The sequence below is a fragment of the Odontesthes bonariensis genome, chromosome 16 (assembly GCF_027942865.1).
Source record: "Odontesthes bonariensis isolate fOdoBon6 chromosome 16, fOdoBon6.hap1, whole genome shotgun sequence".
NCBI classification, from domain to species: Eukaryota; Metazoa; Chordata; class Actinopteri; order Atheriniformes; family Atherinopsidae; genus Odontesthes; species Odontesthes bonariensis.
Window position 1 is genome coordinate 30661064 of NC_134521.1, and position 17074 is coordinate 30678137.

Consider the following 17074-nt stretch of genomic DNA (forward strand, 5'->3'; position numbering starts at 1 on the left):
CTTTTGCATGTCGCGGTTTCAGCCTCGGCTTCAAAATCATTAAATCCCTAATTTGCAAGCAAACTAGTTTGTCCTGATGGATATACTAGTGCTTTGGTCAGATGGTGTGCTTATCTGGATCCCCCGAGCAGTCGGAAAATGGTTTGTCCAGGTGGCTAATTTCTGTGTTCACCATCAGAATCTAAAACAAGTGTTTGAAAGGATTTGTTTTGAAGGGCTGCATAGAGTTTGTGAGCGTTGTCATCCTTATATGCACTGCTCACCCTTTGTTTTGTCTTTGTTTTAGTTCAGCTCTACAACTGAGATTGAGAATTCAAAGCTAGCATGACCCACAAAGCCATCAGTAGGTTGTGCTTTATGTTCTATTCAGTTAATTTTAAACGTATTAATGTATTTCACTCAAAAAGCTGGAACCAGGTGGTATTTGAATAAAAGATCACAATAATATCAATAACTTTGAGTTCATTGTTTAAGTGATAAACTGTTACCACTGCTGTATCGCAACCAATCTGTTTAAATAACAAATCATCCTGGGATTTTCCTGCATCCATTTATGCACTTGGGTGGCTGTTATGGGAAGAGAAAGACTTCCTTCTTGCCATGAAATGCACTTTACCCCGTTTGCTTTTTTTGCCTCTGCTGTCACTTTCTTTCGCTCTGCTGCAGTGCCCATGGCCCCGCAGATTACGCAGCCCATTTACTTGAGGAGCAACAAAAAAAGCACCACTCCTGACTGTCAGACACTGTGTGATGGAGCAAGTAGTCTGTGAAAAAAAATAAGTCAGTAGGAAGACTTGGTTGTAGTGTAAGGAAAAGCAGGGTTATTCACTGGCCTGACGCAGCAGGAAAGAGAATACAGTGGTGCTGAAACAAGACAGCCAGACATTCTTCCCTTTTTTCCACTTCTCGCTCTCCTAAACCCATCAAGCTCAGCATTTCATCAGCTGGGAGAGTGGGGGTTATTGGCGGACACAATGAGTAGGCTGTGTAAAATCTGGGTCTTGTGACAGAGTGTGCAACCACACTGCCTGAGAACGCGGCAAGGCATGGAGTTAGAGTGTGTGTGTGTGTGTTTGGAGTTTGTGCAGGAAAAATAGCTTCACACAGCGTTTCCCAGCTCAGGCTTGAGATTTTGTTATTGCCGGTCTCATTGCCTTCGTTACCTCGCCGATGCCAGCCAGTTAGTGGGTCTACATGATGAGATTAATTCGATTATAGCTATAGTTGGATTATGCTCCTTATTTGAGCAAGAATAAATTGAATCATTGGCACAAAGCATGTACGATAGGTGGCGCTGTACCCATTTCAACTATTGCTAATAGACCCACTTCCGGTTGACCTCTTCACCAACAACAACAATAACAACAACAAACTCAGGCATTCAAGAAAGATGACGAACGAAGAGCAAGATGAAGCTAAGTCCCTCTAAATTTTGTTTGAGATGAGCTGCTTATTGCACAAACGCGATGCACAAAGGCACATTCCCCACTGGGTTACATGGCACTGTAAAGAATCGAATTAATGACTAAATTACGATAAGACTGAGTTATTAAGTTCATGTATACACCTTAGTTTGACTAAAAATTGGATCGGATCTGGTTACTTGCAGTCGGATTAAGACCTCAGATTACTCGTAGACGGTGAAGCACGTGGTGAATTGGACTTTGTGTTCTGCACATGCTCGAGATTTTTTTCCCGGGGTCGTGAACCGGAAGTCAAAGGAGACGATATTACTGTTGTCGCCGCTGTCGGAAAGAAACAAACAACGCAATGGAGAATGTGCCGTTGTGCATCGCGTTTGTGCAATAAGCATGCTCATCACAAACGAAATGTAGAGGGACGTGGCTACTGGGGTATGACATGCTTTGTGCCAATGATTCTTATTTATTCACCGCCATGTATACTTGGATAATTGCCCTTGCTCAAATAAGGAGCATAATCCAACTTTAGTTATAATCAAATTAATCTCATCATGTAGACCCACTGAGTGTCAGTGCCACACACCACATAGAGATTGGTGTGAGGTGACATCAAATCCAAACAGGAAAGCACTTGAACATTTTTTCAGTCCTGCCTTTTTTACAGTTCATCATTAAAGAGCACAGGTCGGCATCCGGGACCTGCATTCAAACTCAATTCTCACTCAACTTAGAACTGGGACTCCCAGTTGTGTTGGTGGCTTTGTGTCTACATGTTTGACTTCCTGGATCTACATTTGGACAGGCAACACATGATGCAGAGATTATGTGGTGAAAATTGCTGAGTTTACTTTTCAGCACTTTACAATAGCACATGACGCTCCTACTTGTGTTGTAACAAATAACACACATGCTCATTTAAATATTTGTACATTATGATTACTTTTTGACTGAATCTAGACTGTTGTACCCCCAAATTCTCCTGTACTCTTCTTCTTGTCAGTAAAAATCGTATTGGAGTACAGGGCTATAAAAGGTAGAAGGTATTTTTTTAGTAAATATCCTTTATTTCTGTCAGTTAAAGGGATTGATACAGTTTTAATCATATACGTGTCCTCAAAATCCCGAAATGTAAGATGTGATTTCTTTGTAGCCCACGCAAGTCTCTCATCTATTATAAGTGAGGGATAATAACTGTCCCAGTTGGAGTTTCTGAGGGTGACTTGTATTTTCCTCCTTCATTGTCTTGTAGGTGGTAATGAGTAGGTGGTGAAGTAAACCAGACCCATAGGGGAAAGTCACTCCTTAACAAATTGTTGTGTTTAAGGAACGATTGTATATTATGGCTACAGGGAGTGCAGGGGGAATAAATTACATGTTTTCTGATTTCAAAGCAGCTTACCGTCGGTGCTGCCAAGTTGGAGTGCAGCCAGAAAGAAAGCTCGTCTAAGCCAAAGCAGTCATTCATAGTTTGAACAAATTGGTGATGTAACCCAGCATCCTGCTTAAATTGAACAAAAAAATAACCCTGTGATTGCAAACCAAATATTGATCAAGTTTTTTTTTTTTTTTTGGTGTAATTGCATAACATTATAATGCTCTTTCATCACTGAAAATCTTCTCGTAGGTTCACGTGTTGCGAGTTGACTCGATAGGTGCGAGGTCTATGAATGTTACAGTAAGTATTTGTTGTGCTTCCAGACAGTGACACTTCAGATAGAGATGTACCAACTTCTCCTATGTCACAGTGTCTGTTTTTAGATGAGGGAAGTTGAGGCCCAGCACTGCTAATCCTGTGATGGTACACTGAACTTGAAAGTCTGACTGCTTAAGTAGCTCACCTGAAAGAACACTTATTTAGGCCTAAATTACGTTTGTCGAGCTCAAACAGCTGTAAATCATATGGATGGGCTAACGGATCATACACAATTTTCAAGGTTTTGGCCAATAGCAGGTTTAACAAATACATTCCTTTAAAAGATATGATATATTAGTAGCTAACCTATTTTCTAAAACTATACTTATTCATAAAATCATGGAAATTACAGCAGCCCAGTCATCATCATGCGCAAAACGGTCCATATGATTTGTTACTTAAAATTAGACTGTTATTTTTTCTTGATCTTAATATATTAAAGCAGCCTATAACAGAGATAGAACCTAATAAGTGAATTAATGATAACCAGACTTTCTACAAACATCGTTTTCTCTACGATTCTCTCTGTGATGGACTGACGACCGGTCCAGGGTGTACCACACCTTTTGCTTTGTTTTCCAATGCTGCTGACATGTGAACGCACCGTAGTGAGGTCTGCCGTCTCTACTTGTTCTCGATATTGGTTTGTTGTACAAAATACCTGTCTACAGACAGGACTAGGGCCCTGAAGGACCTCACACCTTCGAGGTTTTTTTTTTCTCTGGTTGGATTCACTCTGCAGAAAGGAACGCTAAAGGGACAAGTCAAGACTGCATTATAACTCCTCGTCGTATACTGGCTCATTAAACTGTGAGTTATTAAAAGAACTGCTGAACAGAGTTGCAATAATTAACTATCGTCCACAGTTCCTGGCCAGTTATGACCACATTAAAATGGTGGTACTTCCTGCAATAATTGTTTGAGCTATGAAAAAGTTCCTGTGGACCAAAGGCATCCATTAGGTACCTCCTTCACCTCGTGATATAATAAAGCTTTGACCTTTTGGAGCTTGGAACATCGGGGGTTGCTGGGTGGTACCTGAATGGATCGGGCTTGTACTGAAGAACTATTCAGATGCTCCATTGTGTCAGATTTGGGGAGAGTCGGCATCTCTCTTGAGATGTTGCTGAATAGGTTTTATAGTGTGGCATGTGTGGTGTTAATGTTCTGATCGCTGATCAGTTTAAACCAGTCTGAAAAGGTGGACCAACTCAGAGTCTCTCCTCTAGCGTGGCAAAAAATATAGTATAAATACAACATAAATACCCTAATTATGGTGTGTAATTTATGATGCAAGCGAAAAGACAATGTTTTATTTCTCCTAATCTCTCCATTTGCCTCTTTTCCAGATTGGTGTCCTCCATCCATGCGATCATGGCAACCACAGCAGGTGTCATTGTTGTGTCAGCATGCCGGGGCAACGTCATTAATGACAGGTCAGATTTCATGTTTTTGATGCTATTAATAATGAATGAAATCGCAGTTACCAGTGGTAACGCACACCTCTGAATCCACTGCTTTTAGACATGATGGCACAACTTGCTATGTATCACCTAAGCCCTCAGTTTAATCCCACAGTGGGATTGTTGCCAGATCTCTTGTTTAATTGACTCAGTTGGCATTATGCGTTTACAACTTGAATGGTTGATTTGGTACATCAACCAAATAATTTCGTTGAGATTTAATTTTGAAACATACACATTTTTTCTACACTTCGTTTGACTATTTTAAAGCATGAACAAGGGCAAAAAGCTTTAGCCTGCTCTAAATATCCTGGAAATAAAAAAATGTTTACATTGCACTGCTATTAAATACCGCTTTCTATTGCATTTTCATAAACAATGCCTGCGAGATTCATGGTTTCAGATAAGACCTGCTCTATGTTATTACTGCAGTGTACATAACTTTTTCTTAGGCTGCAGTTCACCAAATACCATTATTCAACTAGCCACTTTAATCTGGCTCTTGCCTGCAGATCAGCCACCTGGCAGTGAGTGTGTGTTAGCATAGCATTGGCCTCCTTGTGCAGTTTAAGAAAGTGTAACATTAGGCTAATGCTAGCCTTTTAATCCTACTGAGTCAGCAGCTGGACCCGGGCAGTCCCAGTTTCGGGTTGCTAATCTCAGTCACCCCTCCCTTTCATCCATAGTTTAATTCCTCCTCAACGCTGCTCAGCTCTGCTGTCCTGTGACGTGCTTACGGCCTGGAGCTTATCAAACACATGCTCCACAGTCAGACCCATGAATACTCTAGCGCTGCATCACAATCTGTCACTTCATTTGGCCTTCTTTGCCTCATTTGGAGAAACATTTTTCAAAGGTTCTGCAAAGGCAAATCCTCCCACAATCTGACATGGTATTTTTTTTTCTGCTTTGAACACACAATGTACTGGTGCTTTCCTGTCTTATCAGTCACCATGTGACATTGTATATCAAATGGAAACAGTCTCAAACACTACAAATATAAGTTTGTCACAAATTACTGCTGCCTTTGAAATAGTTCAAACTATTACAAAACAAGTATAGCAAAACCCAATAGCACTACACTATAAAAGCAGTACACAGTAGAGTATGATTAGGTGTAGTACACTAAGCTATCGAGTCAAATGAACAGGTATTCAATGGTATTATGTAGCTCATGTCATGCCGAATACGTCCTTAGAACATGACTGAACCCCAAGATGATGATGATGATAATTTCTTTATGTTGATTTAAAAGAAAAAAAAAATCCACATGCTTTTTTGATTGCTCAAACGCAGCAAGTATGCACACTACAGAATAGATTTATGCAGCTTGCATTCCAAACTGAGCTCTTTGCTCTGGCTTTATCTCCATTCTCTGATTTGGAGAGCTAAAGAGCCCAGTGAGAGGTCAGAGGTCATTAGCTCAGCTCTGCCCGGCAGCTTTACTCCATTCTGTCCACATAATTAACCATCACTGTAATCGGTGCTCATTAGAGCTCTGCAGCCATCCAAGCTGTTTACTATACTGTACTTACATAAGCTTGCCTGAAAGCCTTTGCATGATTTGCATGTGAGAGAGGCAACACATACATACACATATGCATTTCTTTCTCCTCGAACAAAAGGTCATTTATTTTACTATCTGCTGAAGCATCTTGTACCACACTGCTGTGAGGGTGCCTACTCTGCACTGAAAATTAAATAAACTTGCCCGAATGGCCTACTTGCCTTATCTAAGATAGATGACCGACTACGGTTATAAGATTCGAGTTGAAATAAAAGTGCTTTATTGACTTTTTTGAACGATTTTTTTAAGACGCCACCTCAGAAATTGTGTTCCTTATTGTTCTCATGCAGAGAGAATAGTTGCATCATTACTGGAAAACGGCAAACTTTGGCTATTTTTTTCAACATTAAATACATTACACAACCAACAACAACAACAAAAAACATTAAGAACAATCTAGAACAAGAAATACTCTAAATACCCTCTCTACAGGTTTTTACTGTTGTAACAAAAAATATGCAAAATTATGCTAATATATGACTCAGCCAAAACCAGATGCCTCTGCTACAGAAGAGTTTAATAAGACGGAGATTGCTTTCATAACATTTAATCCATTGTACCGTAAATCCTCTAATATTGGCCTGTATTCCATTACTGGCCGGGATTCTAATATTGGCCGGTCTCGCTGTCGGAGGAGGTAAATACTGGCCGGACTCTTATACAGGCCGGGTCTATAATTAGAACCAACGATTTCTCTGGGCAGCCTCAACATTATACCGGTACTTGTGATCGTAACATACAAGACTTGCAGCTCAATGCGCTTTACAGTCAGATTACCGGTAACAACAAAATTAAAGCAAAATTAAGTAAAATAAAAAATAAATAAGTATGCTATATGGTATGTTGAAATTAGCATTCACTTCTATCACTATCGCATTCGAATGCGATCACGATCGTGAGTGAGCCTGTCCACTGTGACTTGCAATAACGGCCAAACTACCGATATCGTTTTTTACAGCCCTGCGCTGCTGCCCGTCTGCGCGAGGAAGAGAACAGACAGGCAGCAGAACATGAGGAGGATGAAGAAGAACTGTACAATAATGAACTTGTTGTAGAGACTGGCGCGAGTGATGAGGAGATTACGGGGAGAGATGAAGAGGAGATGAAATACCGGTAGCCTAATTATCACCATGGTTAAGTGACAATGCACTACTGGTAACTGCGGTCAAGTGAGCCGCGGATGAACGAGTGGCGGCTCACTTGACCGCAGTCTACTGGTACCGGTATGTTTGTTACGTTTCTGTTACCATATTACCGGTACTACACTGGAATTTAGCCTGAATTGCCGGTATTTGTCTATTTTATAGGTTCAAATAGACACAAAATCTCGTTTTTATTCATCCCACTGGTAGTCTGTTTTGCTCAAATAGAAATAGAGGCCTGTCTCTAATTCTGGCCTCCTTCCAATAATGGCCGGGACCAAGATGCATGTGAGTGAATAAAGGCCCCGGCCTATATTAGAGGATTTACGGTATATTTATTTATTTTCCCCCACTTTTAAAGCTGGGAGGTGCCCACTTCAGCCCTGTGACCGTCTGTCCTCTACATGCATCAATCTCCTGAGAGAGATTACTACAATTGAGTGGTAGCTTCTGTAGAGTCATCACCCTCCCTGGTTAGGCAGCGCATTGAGAAGGGGCTACAGTTAAGCTGTGCAGACAACATTTGCTATCTCTGAGCTTGTTATTAGCAAGCTTGTAGTCTGGAGTATGAAAATCCAAGACAAAAACCTCTTTGCATTTCAGTTGAGCAGCTGCTGGTCCTGGAGGGTTGCCCTAAACCCCACACACAATATACAGCGTCGTCATGAATGTTACCCAGCCTCCTCAGAACTGTGTTCAGTTTATACACAACGCACGGCAACAATGCGGTTGCAAAAGGTGTGCACATTTAGTACCAATCGGGACAGAAAAAGAAAGTGCCCTGTCCGATATGTAAATGCCAAACCCAGCAAAGAAACGGTTTAGCAAAGTGCTGACCACATGAAGGGACACTTGGTCATGTTGAAACGGCAGATGGATGTTTGGTGCCGTGTAAAGCAGCAGTGATGGAAGTTAGAGGTGTTTAAAAGCAGATGTCTGTTGGTAGATAGGTGTGAGGTTGTGCCATAAGTAAACCTGACACACAGTCAGAAGGAAGATGTGCTGCTTAGATATTTTTTGCATTTCACTGTTAAGCAAGCTGAATAAATTGATGGCAAAATAGATTATTGGAAAAAATTCACCGACTAAATCTGAATCTGGTGGAAATTATACGTTTTTGAGCATCTTAACTTCCACACCCACAATGTTGTGCATGAAAGTGTCAAAATTAGCTTTTTCTTAGTTTCTTTTAGGCGTGTTGCTGTTTGTTTAGAAGTTGCCATTTTCCACTTGCTGCTGAGGTTACCTTATCCTATGTTAGTGTGATGTGAATTGTGTGACTAAAGTGTTTGTTAGTGTCCCTTGTTAGTGGCCCGCTTTATTTTAGTGTGTGAAAATGTCAGTTTGCAGTTAGTGGGTCAAGAGATAAGAGGAAGGCAAGCTGCAGACTAAATAGTAAGGTTGCATACTTTGGATTCATTGGGCAAGAACATTTTCGTATTTTTATTCTAAATTTCTCTTACTTTTTTCGTACGAAGGTCTCTTACGAACACGCCACGTCAGATTCAACAAACACTCTTAACTTCGGAAAAAGTGTGCAAACGACCTGCGTAAATGATGAATCCCACCTGTGCGTATTTAAGTGCACGTGCACGAGGATAGTAAATTTGCATACAAGGTTCAAGTGGCCAAAAATCCAAGGGTGGTGAGGACCAGAGGTCCGTTTCCACAGCAGGTTTAGTGAAAACTCTGAGTTGATTAACCCTGAAATGAGGGAAACTCTGAGTTTTCCGTTTCACAAAGGGAGGTAACCCAACCCCGAGAAAGAGGGGTAACTCTAGCCTGTTTCACAAAGAGAGGTAACTTAAGCTCTCGGTCAGTTAGTAGTAACAGACTCTATGAACCTAACCTGGGACCAGGTTTTACTCAAGAAACCTCGAGTTTCTCTCTGTCTCCGTCCCTCTTTCAGCCACACACGCCATTTGATTTCCTCGTTCATTCAGTCAGCAGAGCGAGTTCTTCTACTTCTAGAAGTCCATTAGGCACAGTAGGAGACGACTTTTTTGACGAACATGGCAACATGTCCTTTTGACAACGATCCCGTGGATGAAGGCGCAGCATTATTGCGCAGAGAAATAAATATTCGTCGGAGATGGTTATCAGACCGCGCATAGATTTTTGCATTTACAGACAGTTATCTTTTTGAGCGGCACCATCAGAATTTTGTTGGGACAAAAGAAAAAAAAAAAGACATAAAAGACAAATAAATATTTGTATGAATAGGCTTAAAAAAGACATATATAGGCCTGAGCGTCTTTGAGCATTTGGAAAAGCGCTATATAAAACTTATATATTATTATTATTATTATTATATTTTATAAAGGCACTCGTGTCTTGGGGGTGCACTCCCTCAGCCACTGGCCTTCCGTTAGAGGTGGCGGTGCTGGGCACCACCCGTTTTACAGGCATCTGCCTTCTTTCTCAGTAGCTCAGTAGAAGTCTGTGTTAGTTTAAATAGGCATAATTATTTAACAGAACATGATATAGATGAGAAGACATAGTTTATGTGTATGAAAACAGCATTATGTTGGGGATAAAATAACTGCACAGTCAAATAGCCACTTAATATTTATTTTACAGTGTAAAACATGATCAAAATGAGTCCATGCCGAGGTCTCACCTGTTTGAACAATGTTTTTATATTTCATCTTAAACTGCTGCCAAGTGCGCTTCTCCCCCGCGGGATTGCACCTAAATGAAATAAATGAATGGGCTACCATTCAAGCAGTTTTCCCTGTAATATTATTGTGATTGCAAAGGACTACATTTAAACTTTTGCTGCTGCAACGGTGTTGCACTTATTTCTAAAAACGTATTGAAACTCGCCGTATGAGCACATTAAGATTTCCAATTCGAGGTTGGTGAAAAACGTAGCCCCTCCTCTTCCCCGTTGCCATGGTGACTCGTCGAATCGGGGCTCCATTGATGCTGGCTTTTTAAAGTTGTGGCGCACACGCAAAATTCAAGGTGAACCTACTCAGAGTTGATTAAACTCACTCAAATCAGTGTTTCTGGAACCGAAAACTCAGAGTTTTCTATCTCAGAGTAGATCAACTCGGAGATCAGGAATAGACTCAAAGTTGGTTGAATCTGCTTTGTGAAACGGAGCCCTGGACGTGTGGTGGAATTGGGTTTGATCGGCGTGTTTCTCTCTGGAGTTGTGGCTCTAGCAAGCTGCATATTTGCAGCGGCACAATCCTTGGCTATCTTAATCGTGATGTCAGCCATTAGTCTGTCTCCGCAGGACATCTACACGGTCTCTTCCAAGAGCCTGAGGCATCCAAAAGTGGCAAGTCAGCCGCTGGTTATGCTTCCCATTGACCTTGTTATATACAGATTCAAATTAACTTTCAATTCGTGCATAATTTAAGTCAAACAGAATAATGTCAGCATCATTATGGGGTATAATGTATATATTTATTTATGTTTGCTTCAAAGTAATTAGTTATACAATCCATTAGTCAAGCAAACTTGATTGGAATAACAGCGGATTATTTTACGAAACTCCTACGACAGGTCTGGATCACTCGTAAATTCCGTTCGTACCTGAAAGAAAACGTAAAATACGAAAAGATTGGTGACTGCGCAAATTCTTTTTAATCACTCGTACACACGATTTAAGAACAAATCTGTGGGTACAAACGGTTCTTGCATGAGGCCCATTGTGAGGGACAGGGCCCGCTTTTACCATCAGATTTATTACTCCACTGGCACAAGAGTCGGTTTTTAAAAAGATAAAATTCTAAATGATGTATAGTCAATATAAACTGATTGAGCTACACATTTTATTACGATTACGAGCCATTAATGTTTTATCTAACTCAAAAGAAGCAGCATTTCTGTGATAGGAATGGTATAATGAGAGTGACCTCTGAGGAAAATGTTTTAAGCTCAGAAAAATGATTGTCAGGGCTCATATGCACTTAAATTTTACCAATAAAAGTAGGCTGTGTTTTTTAATCGCAGGTTGATTTCGTGTGAATAATAAAATAGATAATTGAAGAATCTCCTCAGATGTCTGCGGTGACCATGTTCCAGTTCTTCATCGCACAATGTACCATATCAGAGGAGCTTTAAAAAAAGGGAGAAATGAACATGAAATGGTTCCTTTTTTAAGGCTGTGAACTTCAAAATCTCAAGCAGTGATGTGACTCAGTTTAAATCTGTGAATTGAACTTTGAACAAGTAAGCCCCACCTTTCACTGTGACACCTCCTCATATCACAGATGGACATGTCAAAATCGCCATACCCTTTCCCCGAAGTGACACCGAAAGCGCCATTGGCCCTGGTCTGAACAGCAGCTAATGATGTTGTGCTGCAGCAGCGTTGGAAGAGGAAGCTGCGTCACGCCTTTCTGCAAGTTGCAGTAACAATCCCTCAATAGCACAAGAAGGCTTTGTGTGTTCTTCTATGCAACCTCACCCCTTACAAAACTGGTTTTATAATTCTGAAGTGAATCATTCTTTCACACTGACGGCAGATTTCATCACCATTTTTGGGTTTCTTCAGCTCTGACATGTTTTTTTTCTTTACTTAAAAAAAATTTGTTAATAACCTGCTACAACATTCTCACTCAGTTTGTCATTTGTGAAGGGAAAAATTGTTAATGCTTTGATGTGATTTCTGCTACCTTCTTGTAAAAGCAAACGTGCAGAATGATATTAAAATTAGACTTAAGATTTAAGAGTTTTAACATGTATTTGATTTTTCTTCCTCAGGTACTGGTTGGCCACCTATTTTGTCATCTGGTACGGAGTCCCCTACATGACCTATGACATCTTTGCTATGTACCTTAGCCACTATTACCGCTACCGTGTCAAAGGGCACGAGGACTACAAGCAGCATTCCCTGAGAACCGTAAACTCCTTCATCCGCAGAGAATTCCTGCTGGTGCTGCACCACATCGCCCTGCTCACCATCCTGCTGCCTGTCACACTGGTGAGGAGGAAGAGGGAGGGGGGTTATGACAAAAGTGAGGAAGGCATTGAGATGGCACCGATGAGGTCATGTTGTCAGTAGTCCAGACCAATAATCAAGAGAACTGGATGTAGTGCAGGCGACTGAATCAGAATGATTAGCATCGCGGATCACAATCTGCATCTGCGCTGTGGGACAGCTACTATTTATCAGAAATGCAGCTGATCCACACGTTCTTAAAGTTTTTATTTTTTTTATTTTTACACAATTAAAATAGTTAACAGTCAATTAACTTAATTTAAATTTAAAAAAAACATCCATCTTTTGTTTTTTTATTTTTTGCCCTCCTTTTCCCAAACTTAAAACTTGATAATTTACTTTCTTTATCTGTCAAGCGTGCATCTTTTGGCACATTTCCACTAGCTCGGCACGGCTCCACGGCTCGGTTTGGTTGTGTTTCCATTACAACTGAGTATCACTTCGTGCCTCCTCGACGTGGGCGGGGTCGTCGTAACACGGCTGCGCGACCAGAACAACAACAAAACATACGAGGAGGATAGCATGGAGGACATCGAGGCGCTCGTGTTGCTGCTCACCCTGTGGCTTTTTGTCGCACAGAAGGCAAGAGAAGAGAGCCAGAGAAGATTCCTGGCCGCCAGACAAAACAGTATTGAAAAGTAACGACACTCATCGGCCAATCAGTGGAAGGCAGTCGGCTGACGTCACGTTTTAGTAACGCTTCGGCTCGCTTGGAAGGTGATACGGAAAATCTACCTGGTACAGGTATTGCGTGCTAGTGGAAACACGCAATAGCGCGCCGAGCTAGTGGAAAAGCGCCATTATTTGTGTATTCCTTTCCTACAGGATACAACATCTTTGTATTTTCTTCCAACAAGCCTGATGAGAATTTTTTTATACCTTCAGTGATCTCAAGACTGAACAAAAGAGCCTTTCTGAAACAATGTTGATGACTGTAAGGGAAAATGTAACAATTTATGATTTAAAAAAAAAAAAAAAAAATTAAAAAAAAATAAACAGCTGGCAGGGAAAGCATGGAAACTGGTAAATGTTTATCTAAAAAGTCTGAATTTATTGTTGGGTCACTAACAACCACTAAATCTACTCATCTTCTTTTACAAAGATTTTTTTTTTACGGTACTCTTTCCTCCAACTGATGATCAGATTTTGCTTCAGTGTTTGGATCTTTCTACAGAGAGGAGCTGAATCAATGCGCTGCATGCAGCACCAAAATGGAAGACTTTACCATTTTAAATAGCAGAAATGTACAAAGTAAAGTTTGTGTGTGGTGAAGCTCTGTAGTTGATGTTCACTTCTGACAAGTAATAAGTCATGAGTTCCTTTATTACAGTCCCCTGCCAGTAATGCATTATTAGTGTGTGCTCTAATGTTGTGCGGTGGTTTCAAATCAATCCTTGTATAAAGCTGCATTATCGCCTAATGATAGCTTAAGTGGCAGCAAAAAATAGACTCGGAGCTTGCTGTCATAGATTACCTATCAAGTCATTTTCAGGATGTAAGTCTCGTTTCTGTAAGCCATTGATGGAATGAATTAGTTGCTGTTTAGTATAAAGGGAAAAGCAATTCATGAGCATAAAAACAATGTTATCGTGGTTTGCAGCAGGTCATCGTGCTAATCCACCTCGAAATATCTGTTCTCACTTCACTGTTATCACAGTATGTAATATCTCAGAGCTGCTACATAAACATAGATTTACAACATGTTTAACACATCTTTTTCAAACAGAACGCAGGATTCTCTGACCTCATCAGTAGCTTTTCACAGTGTAACCCTTTACTTCATATTTAGAACATAAACCAAGAAAGCCACAGAAACATAATCATATGTCTATCATATCATAACTTGATAGATTAGTTACAAACCTATCTAATTATCCTTATAAAGATATAGCTTGAAAGTATATGTGAGTGATCAGCTGACTTGTCAAATGTGCAGAGATGTAAAACAGGATTGTATTGGCATGTTGTGTTGCCATGGTACTTCAGAAGCCCATAAGGGACAACCCAGCACTGACTTTTAGATAGATAGTGTTTAAAGCTTCTGTATTTCCTCCTATGAATGGGAGCTTTAGGAAGAGGGTAATTAGTTGGTTGCGATCTGAAATTTGCTAATAGATGGCGCTACAACTGAATGCCCTTTTACATCTTCTTTCACTGATACAGGTTTTACACTTTTACCGTCCAGTCACATGAGAACACTAGCATCTGCACAGCAGCTGATGCAGCGATGACCCCCAGTGATTTCCATGTGGGTCGTTTGTATGCTCACCGAAACTAGTAGTCATGCCCTGCCGGTTAATTATTTTCCTGAAATCCCTTAAACGCTTTCCAAGCCCAGCTTGGTCTCTTGGTCCAAAGGAATAACAAGTTATTGTGCATCCAAAAGAGGCAGGAAATGAAAGAGAACATTAAGGCCCTGATTATTGATGACACTCATGAATGAATACAAGCAAATGATTCTTTGCCCTTTTCCTTCATATCCCTGAATTGTAAAAAGAGGAAAATGCATAAGAATGGACAGGAAGAAGGAATGAAAGGTGCTGACTGTTTTCTGCTGAAATTTGATATAAATGTTGGTTAAGAACAATGAAAATTTGGCAAAGACCACAATGGACGTGAAAGCATCCAAGCTCAGAAAACAGACTTAAAGGTGGGGCAGGGGTTCTTTTTCTGGAGCATTTTTTTACATATTGCTTGAAATACTCTTCACACCCCCATTGCAACCAATTAATTAAAAGTTTTGACACAAATATGAAAAGTTTTAGTGGCCTCTAGAACATACAATCTAGGAAAAACACTATCCAATCATACTGAACGGACCGTTAACGATGATTGGATTCTGATGCCGTCTATCAAATTGCAATCTGTTCCTCCTTCCCCCTGTGCGCGTACCCTGCTCCGTGAACGAATTTCTGCGTGTCCAGAAGCTTGGGAGGAAGCTAAACTAGAGCCAGCTTGGCTAGCACCTAGCATTATTAAACGTATAGTTAGCATATACTAAATACTAAATACTGCAACGATCAATGCTTGCTGTCAGAACAGCGCTCGTGCACCTTCGTGCTCGTTCATGTACTCTAGAGGTGTGGCTTCGGGGGGAAAGTGAAGAAAAGGGTTGGGACTTTTTACCTGTGTATTTTCAAAATGCAGCTTCGCTGGACTCAAAATCCAGGATCTCCTACCCTACCTTTCAATTGATGACTATACAGTCAATCTCAAAGCAAACATCAAAGCGGAGGCTATTTTTGTAAGTTTAACTGTAAAACAGTACTAAAACGTTTCAGTTTGAGCGGCAAAGCCAGTTTACTTAAGGGGATAGTTCGCTTCTTTTGACATGAAGCTGTATGACATCCCATACTAGCAATATCGTACATGAACATTGACTTACTGCGTCCTGTGAGCCGAGTTCCAGACTAGTTTTGGTGTTGATGAAGGTAGTCTGGCTAGTTGGCTGGGGGCACAAAATAAAGCGTTTTGATTCTCAAAACAATATGGATTCAAAAGAGTAATACATTTGCATTACAAAATCGTTGTTCAGGAAAAAGTCAGACCTCACAATCACTTGGCGCTATTTACTCTCCCTTCGTATCACTGCGTGCTGCCGCCTGCCGACAGCCACGAGCTATCCCTTTAAATCAAAATCAAATTAAGTCAAATTTATTTGTATAGCACATTTCATGTACAAACAATTCAAAGTGCTTTACATTAAATAAAAGCATTGCAGCAGGGAGTGGAAGAAGCATTAAAAAATAAATAAATAAAAAAAAATACATAAAAAAGAGAAACAAATAAAATCATTTAAATGAATTCAAAAACAAGCAACAGTCAAGATAAGTTAAAAGATACCGTGCAGATTTCATGCATATACACATGAGAAAAGAAATGTTTTTAACCTGGATTTAAAAAATTCTACATTTGGTGAAAGTTTAATCCACTGGCATTTTGTTCCACTTGTTTGCAGCATAACAGCTAAATGCTGCTTCCCCATGTTTAGTCTGGACTCTGGACTGGACCAGCTGACCTGAGTCCTTGGATCTAAGAACTCTGCTGGGTTTATATTCTCTGAACATATCACAGATGTATTTTGGGCCTAAACCGTTCTGGGATTTGTAAACCATCAGCAGGCTTTTAAAATCTATTCTGTGACTGACTGGAAGCCAGTGTAAAGATTTTAAAACTGGTGTGATGTGTTCAGATCTCTTAGTCCTGGATAAAACTCTAGCAGCAGCGTTCTGGATGAGCTACAGATGTTTAATGCTCTTTTTGGGAAGTCCAGTTAAAAGAGCGTTACAGTAATCGAGTCTACTGGAGATGAATGCATGGATGAGTTTCTCCTGGTCTTTTTGGGAGAGGAAACCTTTAATTCTGTTGATGTTTCTGAGATGGTAAAAAGCTGCCTTGGTGACAGCTTTGATGTGGCTGCTGAAAGTCAGATCTGAGTCTATCAACACTCAAAGGTTACGAACTTGTTCAGTGATTGTAAGGTCCCGAGTCTCAAGATATTTACCAAAGCTGACCCTCTTCTCTTTGCTACCAAACAGAATGATCTCAGTTTTGTCTTCATTTAATTGTAGAAAATTTTCTCTCATCCAGGTGTTTACTTCCTCCAGACACTGACACAGTACGTCCGCTGGGCTGCAGTCGTCCGGTGACAGAGACACATAAAGTTATGTATCGTCTGCATAACTGTGATAATTGATGTTAAAGTTCTGCAATATCTGACCCAAAGGGAGCATATACAAGTTAACCAGAAGAGGTCCAAGAATTGACCCCTGGGGGACTCCACAAGTCAAGGCCACTCGCTCAGATTCAAAGCTGCCAATTGTAACAAAAT

The 17074-nt window shown here is 40.5% G+C and overlaps 1 protein-coding gene across 1 annotated transcript in view; it reads left to right on the forward strand.

The window, feature by feature from the left end:
* The window catches only part of tlcd3a (TLC domain containing 3A), a 47313-nt gene that overhangs the window by 11188 nt on the left and 19051 nt on the right, over positions 1 to 17074 (forward strand). Inside the window, exons 2-3 of the mRNA XM_075486902.1 lie at positions 4464 to 4550; positions 12006 to 12225. Coding sequence (XP_075343017.1) covers positions 4464 to 4550; positions 12006 to 12225 — 307 coding nt within the window. The remainder of the gene's footprint in view (positions 1 to 4463; positions 4551 to 12005; positions 12226 to 17074) is intronic.